This window comes from Theobroma umbraticum, unplaced genomic scaffold (assembly GCF_002168275.2).
Source record: "Theobroma umbraticum cultivar Fairchild unplaced genomic scaffold, ASM216827v3 scaffold_4.1, whole genome shotgun sequence".
NCBI classification, from domain to species: domain Eukaryota; kingdom Viridiplantae; phylum Streptophyta; class Magnoliopsida; order Malvales; family Malvaceae; genus Theobroma; species Theobroma umbraticum.
The window spans coordinates 3,952,683-3,961,981 of NW_018397258.1; the positions used below are offsets into that span (position 1 = coordinate 3,952,683).

Below are 9,299 nucleotides of genomic sequence, written 5' to 3' on the forward strand. Positions count from 1 at the left end.
TTATTTTTTATTTTTTATTAAGATTAATTAATTTTTATATTTTATTTTAAGTCAAATAAGTTTTTATAACTAATAATTGATTAATTATTATTAATTAAAATATAATTTATCATTTTATATTCACGTAGTGCTAACATGATATTGATATAGAAGTTGGAAATATCATATAATTATATTATTATGAAGCATGTCATATTATCATCTATTATCACATATTAATATGTTACATCGATACTATGTAACATAGAATAACAATTGATTCATTGTTATTAATCAAAATGTGATTTGGCATGATGTTGATATGATGTTAATATAAAAAATGAAAGTGTCATATGATCATGTCGTCATAAAATATATCAAATTATTATCAATTATGATATGTCAATATATTATATCAACACCATGTAACATAGAATAACAATTAATAATTTGATTAATAATAATCAATCAATTAATAATTATAAAAATTTATTTGATTCAAAATATAATATTAAAATTTGGATTAATGTAATAAAAATAAGAATTTATTTAAATTTTTTAATAATTTAAAAACTTTTTAAATACTAGACCAAAAACTTTTGATTAAGAAAATTATATATTTTTAAATATTATATTTTAAATTATCATTTATTATTTTAAATAATTTAAATTATTATATAAATAACATTATAAATATACATAATAATATCATACAATAATTAAAATTTAAAAATTAGACATAAGTTTTAAATGAAAAAATTTAATCTAAATTTAAAATTATCATTTTAAATTCTATTTTATTAAAAATAGTAATAAAATTTATTCAATTTGTAAGTAAAAAATATTATATTTAATTATTTTTTAACAATGTTTTTTCAGTTTAATAGTATTAAAATAATTGATAAATTAATATTGTAAAATTTGAATATTTATACTTATCAAAAAAATTGAATATTTATTTTTTTAAATCTTATACTTTAAAAGTTATTCATATTTATATTAATAATCATTAAAAATATATATATATTGATATGCTCAAAGACACGGAACTGAAACTGTGCCTATTCCCACGTGAAGATCCTGTGAAATATAAAATCTTGGAGATAAGAGTCCGGATGCGTGAAGGTTAATGAGTTTGTCCATCCCTTTGACGTCACAGCCTCTTGAAAGTCCAAAACTGACCAATAACACAACACCGCAAGGTTCCTTATATTAATGTTGTTTTGCGGTTTTGCCAATTATCTAGGTGTTTCTCTCCTGCTTTCCCTATTACTTACTTTGTCCCTTTCTTTACAACTCTCCCAATAACGAGGGAGGGTCTCAAGATTGAATCCCTCTTTATACCCACCTCTCTTTACCCCTTTCTTCAGCCTTAGAAATGAAGGACATGGCGAATCCCCTGCTCTTTTGGGCCAGCTTCTTGTTACTTCTCTCCACGGTTCACCCAAAGGTATATTATTATTTTTCTTTTGTTTTCTTAATTTGGGTCTGATCTTTTATATATTTCTATATGATGTGAAAAGATGCCCTGATATTGTTATGACTTTGGTAAATGGTAAATAGTCTCCAGAATCTAAGTTATATCAGATCGGTTTCAATCTTTTTGATTCAAACTCTTACCTTGTTGACCGTTTTTCTTTTTTGGAGTTGAGAGTGGTGAAAAGACAATTGTTTTTGTAAGTCGTCCTCTTCAAATTATTTGCTTTAGGTAGCTTGCTTATATATGATGAAAAGTTGTATCCTAGTTCAAAATAAACGGAAAAAGTGGTTTTTCTCAAGGGAGACTTTGGGGAAGTTCCTATACTGATACTGGACTCTTATAGAGTGTTTTGCTGGTAGTTTTGCTTTGATGTGTGGCTTCCATCATTGGCCTGCTAGATTAGCTATTGATTAGATTGTTGTAATTGCGCTTCCTGGGTTATATGATAAATCAGATTCGTATATGCCTTTTACTTCCAGTTGCTGCTTGATTAGACATATGGTACAAATTTTAGAACGTTGCAATGGGAACTTAGTGGATGCTTACAATTGCAGGTGATTGCCGTGGAGCAACTTTCTGAGGTCAAGCTTAACTCTCGAATCCTTCAGGTATTTTCTCCATTGAATGTTTTTAAGAGGAAAAAAAGGTTTCTGTGGTCAAATAACAAATTATTAATTATTTACTCTCACGATGATCATCTAGGATTCAATTGTGAAACAAGTGAATGAAAATCCCAATGCTGGATGGAAAGCTGCCCTGAATCCTCAATTTTCTAACTACACTGTAAGTACTTCCAGGACCTTGTTAGTGATCTTTCTCTCTCTGAGACATATGTTTGTAGTTCTGTGTGCTTAGTAGTTCCAAATTTGTATATTTGGTGCATAGGTTGGCGAGTTTAAGCATCTTCTTGGAGTCAAACCAACACCCAAGAAGGAACTTCTGGGTATTCCTGTTATAACTCATGACAAATCCTTAAAGGTGCCAGCTAAGTTTGATGCTAGAACAGCTTGGCCACAGTGTAGCACAATCGGAAGAATTCTTGGTGGGTTATGTTATGTGCTGGTTTATAAAATTTTGTGACTTTTGAACAATTTACTGATGATTTCCTTTTTTACATGGTGAATCAATTGTTGGATCGATTTCCATATTGAAGATCAGGTGACAACATTTTCATTTCTCTCAATTTTTATATCTCATTTTTATTTAAATTCTTAGTATCTTTAGCTGCTGGTGATTTAGGGTCACTGTGGTTCTTGCTGGGCTTTTGGTGCTGTTGAAGCACTATCTGATCGTTTCTGTATCCATTTTGGCATGGTAAATGAAACTTTTGTTTCCAGAAAATAAGACAGCATTTTTGGTTCATGGAAAAATTATTTGTACTCACAAAATATTTCACTGCAGAATATATCTCTGTCTGTTAATGATCTTCTTGCGTGCTGTGGCTTTTTATGTGGAAGTGGTTGTGATGGGGGGTATCCAATTTCTGCATGGCGATACTTTGTGCGCCGTGGTGTTGTCACTGAGGAGGTATTATTATTACTATTCACATAATTATTTCTGCACACTAAAGATGTATAATTATAATCTTCATCGTTACTATTATCGCTCTTCAGCCTCTAATCATGGACAATTAGTTTCTTACTGTTAGTACTTTTTATTATTTACATAAAAAGATAAGATTGTTTCATTCTAAGTTCATTATTTCCCTCTCTTAGATTAAACCTTCCAAACTTCTTACCTGATTAGTTTATTTGCCTCTTATTCTCTGTTGATGCATTTAATCTCTCTGTGTATTTGTGTGTGGGGGAGGATGCACTTTTTTTCTGTAATGAATAGATTCTTCCTCTTACAGTGTGATCCATATTTTGATGACACTGGTTGTTCTCACCCTGGTTGTGAGCCTGCATATCCTACTCCCAGATGTGTTAAAAAGTGTGTCAACGGAAACCAACTCTGGAGTGAGTCCAAGCACTATAGTGTTGGGGCATACAGAATCAACTCTGATCCAGCTGATATCATGGCAGAAGTTTATAAGAATGGACCAGTTGAGGTCTCCTTCACTGTTTATGAGGTAAAAGAAAGCAGTGATACTTTTCTAATTGAATTTGCTGCATCTCTTGCAAAGCAATTTTAATGTGGTCAGCTTGGCTTGCAAACTAGTACTTTTGCTTGAACAGCCAGCGAGAGCTGGCATGCTTTTGGCCCTTAACTCGCAGATTAGTTGTCAGTCTTGGTTTTCCTTGAAAAGTGCTCCTGGTTGCATTAACCCAAAAATTGATGAAAATAGCATTTATTTAGGAGATATGTTGTGTTTGATATTCTAGCTTCTTTATGATTGTACAGGATTTTGCTCACTACAAGTCAGGAGTTTACAAACATGTGACAGGCGGTGTCATGGGAGGTCATGCAGTTAAGCTTATTGGTTGGGGAACATCTGATGATGGGGAGGATTACTGGGTATGTTTTGATTGGTTGTGTTTTTAGGCAAACATCTTAGAATGATATAATTAATTGATTTAATATTTTGTCTTTCTACTTTCTCCCTATTGCAGCTTCTTGCAAACCAGTGGAATAGAGGCTGGGGTGATGTATGTTTTTCATCAAACTTTTCTCCACATTCGCTTAGGAAAAAGTGTCTTTAGAACGCTTAAATATTAATTATCACATTTTGAATTACAGGATGGCTACTTCAAGATTAGAAGAGGCACAAACGAGTGTGGTATTGAAGATGATGTCGTTGCTGGTTTGCCCTCTACCAAAAATCTTGTTAGAGAGGTGGGTGATATGGACATTCTCAAAGATGCTTCATTTTGAGAGTAATTCATCCATACAGGCCTACTACTCATTTATGTATTAGTTGGGGGTTGCAATCATAAATTATAAGTGCATGAGCTGCCATGAAATTTGATCCTTATTTTCATGTTGATTATCAAATGTTATGTTGTATCAGTTTGCAAGGACTTCAGCCGGTATATATATATATTATGTAATGTACCCACATGAATTCTGATCAGCTACTACTGTATTTGGCCTGATAGTTATTATCAGAAATTTCCTTGTATGAAAAGTAAATTTTATTAAATTGCGAGGCGTCATTTGTCCTGTGAAATATGAGCTATTCTATCACTCTCGCTGGAATCATAGGATCCAATTTCAGATACCTCTTTCTTCTTAATAGGACAAAGCGTACAATCTAAATGCACAAAAGAAGTGGAGATTGATTGTTATCCTCCCCCATCATTTCCACAATGAAATAATTTCCTCATAGGTAGCCTTAATCGGCAAAGCTAGCGTTAAGATAAGAGGGCAACATATCTGGAAAAGGTGAGTGAGATGATATGATTATTTAATCACATAGGAAACAATTGAACACTCTGATACCAAAGTATGATATATATCAAAGATAACACAAGGGGAGTAGTTGAAGAACTTACTTGTATTCTGGCTGGCATGAATTGCTGAAATGATACGAGCCTTATTGGATAAGACCTGCTGGTCCCGGAGTTTCACATTGTCTTGTACAATTGAAAAACATACCTATCTTAGCACCGACATATGCACTCGGCAAAATTCATTCTTGAATTAACTCCTTGGACACTTTCTGCTGGATGCTGAAAGTCACTGAATTCTGCTGGATAACTTGTCGGTATACCGTCATAGTCATTTAGAGTTCAAAGCACATCGATCTCTCAACACATCAATACTAGGAGATTTGTTTCATTTATTACTCTTTGTCGTAACCGGCTCTAAATAACAAGGATTTTTAAGATTAGAGTTAACAAAGTTGATTGAATTCTATGTATTCATTCTCAACTTTATACAATTTAATAGATCGAAATTTAAAAATAATTCGAATTTAAATTGATTTGAATTTATAAAACATTCAGTTTTCAATTATTTCAATTCAAAAATGATGAAATTTTTTTTTGATCTGAAATAATTTAAGTCAAATCGAATTTAAGCCATCTAATTATGGTCTCTAGTTAAATGAATTTTTGTAATGCCGGCATCTGTGTTGATGTTTTCTTCAAAAGTAAGAAAGGAAAGAAAACGGTTAGTCCCCCAACCAAAGGAGCTTACTTGATGCTGTATTGCTAGCACGTGATTGCAGTGGAACCACTTTCGGACATCAAGCTTAACTCCAGGGCTCTTGAGCTATTTTCTCTGTTGAATGTCTTTTAAGGAAAACGAAAATTAAAGCTTCTCTTAAAAAGGAAACCATTGCATTCTTGCTCTTACCATGAACATGTAGGAATCAATTTTGTAAAACAATTAAATGAAAACCCCATGGCTGGATGGAAAGCTGCCATGAATCCTCGATTTTCTAATTACACTGTAAGTTGGCAAGTTGCAGAGCCTTGTCAATGATATTTCTCTCTCTCAGACACATCTTGGTACTTATCTCTGCTATGCATGCATACTGTTGCAAATATGTTACTTTTGGTGCCTAGCTTGGCCATACTGAGCAGCTTCTTGGAATCAAACCAACCCCAAGAACGGACTTCAGGGTATTCCTGCTATAACTCATGACGTGGTAATTAACCCATTGATTATTCAAAATTGTACTTTTTGTTGGTCTCTTATTCTTGGTTGATGCATCTGCTACATGAAATTGTATTTTTTTTTCTCAGTATAATGAATAGATTCTTCCTCTTCCAGTGTGATTCGTACTTTGATACTGTTGGTTGTTCTCATTCTGGCTGTCGGCCAGTATATCCTACTCCAAGTTGTGAGTTAAATTGTCTTGTTACATCACTGCGTATATAGTCAATTTTGATCAACATGAGATTATGGCAGAAATTTTTATCAGAAGGAATCGGTTGAGGTCCCTTTCACTGTTCATGAGCTAAAAAGAAAGCACTAGCCACTGTTTAAATGAATTTCCTACATCTCTTGCCGAGGAATCTTACTGTGTGGTGGCCTTGGCTTGCAAGCTAGTGGTTCTTCTGCAAGAAAGCCCCAAGCGACAGCAGCTGGCAGGATTTTGGCCCTTAACTATATGTACATCTGATCAATTTTGTCAGTCTTGGTTCCTTGAAATCATGTAACAGGCGGTTTAGGGGATATCTTGCAGTCAAAGCTCGTTGGGCAATGGGCGGGGAAGATGGGGAGCATTAAATTCACATATAAGTAATTGAGTCTAATATATTATATATCTGCCGTCTCCTGTTACAGATTCTTGCAAAGCAGGTAAATACAGGCTGGGTTGAAGTATGTTCCATCAGCACAAACTGTCTTCTATATAGAATTTAATTTGCTTAAATATCAATTGTCATATGTTTCAGAATTACAGGAGAGTTGCTTCAAGATTAAGAAACGAGTGTAGCATGGAAGAGGAAGTATTAGCTGGTTTGCCTTTGTAGTGTGGACACTCTCTAGGATGCTTTAATCTTGAGAAAACCTACTCCTACCACTTAGGTGTCGGTCCTAAGAGTTGCACCTTGCAATCATAGTCTTTTTTTAATATATATATATATTGTGTTGATTATTGAAGATTTTGTGTTGTATCCTGCAACAACTTCAACTTGATTTGCATCATTTACTATAATATTAGATATTACACCCACATGATTCATGGGTGAACTAAAAAGCCCCTCTCTTACTCAAACGTTGTTCCTTTGGTTTCATCACCACAGCATACTTTTGACAAATCACCGTAACACAAAAATATTCTCACCTTTTAAAAGATTTTATCAAAATACAAATTCTTGTCCACCTTCTCTCAATTTCTTTTTAATACCATCTTGGGCTATATATAGATACTCGAAAGTCTAAACCAAACAAGAATCTTCTCAAAATTTGCTTCTTATGAGTCTACAAAGTTTGCTTTAGAAGTTACATGGCGGCGGCGGCAACGTGGACGATGTTGGAGTAAAGGAACATAGTTTTTGTTTTTTTCTCAGCCAATAATGAAGGTTTTCATTAAAATATTGCAGGAAGTAGAGTAGAGACAGCAATATAACTGCAGTTCTAACAAAAAACAAGTATAGTTATCGTCAGACTAAATTATGGTAAACACATTCATTGTACAGAGGAAACAATATCTGCATACTTTAATAGTTGGACCTCAGCAAGGATTTCTTCGTCAACGTCATTCATCATCGTTATCTTATCCTCTTCTTCACATCTTCCCTTTCTTTATCCAGTTCTTTCAATTAATACTACACAGAGGCTTGATGGGAGGAGGGCTCGTAATCTTTCAAAAATTTTAAAAATTTTAAAATATATTTTTATTTCTTAAAAAGTTTATAATTTTATCTTTATAAAAATTTTAAAATTTTTATAATATATTTTTATTTTTTAAAAATTTTAAAATTTTATTTTTATAATAATTTTATAACAAGTCATAATTAAATAACATTATCAAGTTAATTTATTTTTTATTATTATTGACTCGTTCTTGTAAGAGTTGGATTTCAAATTTAATAAAAATGTAATGAAATTACTTACTCTTGATACATTTTTAAACTCTCAAAATAATTTTAAATTGTTTGATATTGACAGTACATGTAATTTTGTAAATTATTATTACCTTGATGATTTTGATAAAATGTATTTAAATTATCAATTAGATATGTTCAAGCTTAATGTTCTTTATATAGATTTAAAAAAAAATATCTATACTTTATAAGCTTTTCTTCATTGTTGACAAATCGATTATGCTTGTCTTAACTTTTTCGGCTTTATCTTCCATTGCAACATAGAACATATATTTTCTATTATAAAATTTGTTAGAAATAAAACTTGTAATAAAATGTTAGATAAGCTTTTAAGAAATTTATTGATCATTTTTATTGAAAAAAAATCATTCGAGATTTTGATATTAATTTAGTGACAGATATTTTTAATTTTATGAATGACTATCGAGCTCAATTAATGATATTTAATTTTAACATACAATAGTTATTAAAAAATATTTTTATTTTGGTAATTTTTACATTTTTTTTCATTTAAAAAATATTTCACTTTTCATTGTTTTTATTTTAAAAAGTAAAGGATAAATAAAAAGCAGATTCATATACTTTTTACTAATTGGAAAGGGTGGTTTATGAACTTCACCCCATTGATTTTTCATTTCTTTTTATTACGGAAGACATGGTCGCAACAATAAAATGATTTCTTGCTTAGATTTTACAAAGTTAGAGGTTGCCTTCTTCAGCCAGCCAAGCATGCCTAAGAGATCACACGATTAATTTAGACATAGAAAATTAGTTTAACACAGATACGAAAAGGGCGACATAATCAAAGATAATGACCCAACAAGAATTAGAAAAAAGGCCAACCGACCAGCGCAGTTGAAAACTTACAAGCAACAACTGGGGTTCGATTTGACATCTTTGTACGAGCAAGTAGCTGTTGACTTACGATCACCTGGCCTTAGAAAAATTTAAGGGAAAATCACAACAAAAGGATAATGGAGAGAAAATATTTAGCGATTGGGAGAAAGGACACAGTCTTTGTCATTGATCAACAAGGAAGTGAGAATTACCCACCTTGTCTTTTGACTTTTGATTTAAGTTCAACTGAAGAGATATATTCAGTGACGAAATCGAAATTTTATACTTGAAAATATAAACAATATTTATAAAACAATAAATTCAATATTTGTAAAGGAAAAATTTTGAAAATAATAAATAAAATTTTAAATTTTTTAAAAAGGGATTGCTGCTACTAACCCCTCCATCCGTCTCTGGATATATCAACATTGCTGGGTATGACAGAGCAATTTTGTTTCGTTTTGTCGAGATTATTGTGTTGTTTTAAGCCAAAATAAGTATTGCTCCATCGGATTTGAATTTATCAAACTCATTAATCATTGTTAACATTATCTAATCTCATA

At 31.8% G+C, this 9,299-nt stretch overlaps 1 protein-coding gene across 1 annotated transcript; it reads left to right on the forward strand.

Moving 5' to 3' along the window:
- The first annotated feature begins 1,162 nt into the window (after positions 1 to 1,162).
- On the forward strand, positions 1,163 to 4,541 carry LOC110413527 (Cysteine proteinases superfamily protein). The gene is made up of 11 exons (XM_021424376.2): positions 1,163 to 1,429; positions 2,014 to 2,067; positions 2,162 to 2,242; positions 2,345 to 2,501; positions 2,613 to 2,617; positions 2,699 to 2,773; positions 2,861 to 2,986; positions 3,312 to 3,530; positions 3,803 to 3,916; positions 4,012 to 4,047; positions 4,139 to 4,541. Exons 1-11 carry the CDS (start codon positions 1,358 to 1,360, stop codon positions 4,271 to 4,273), a joined length of 1,074 nt encoding a protein of 357 aa, XP_021280051.1. The 5' UTR covers positions 1,163 to 1,357; the 3' UTR covers positions 4,274 to 4,541.
- Positions 4,542 to 9,299: the final 4,758 nt, after the last annotated feature.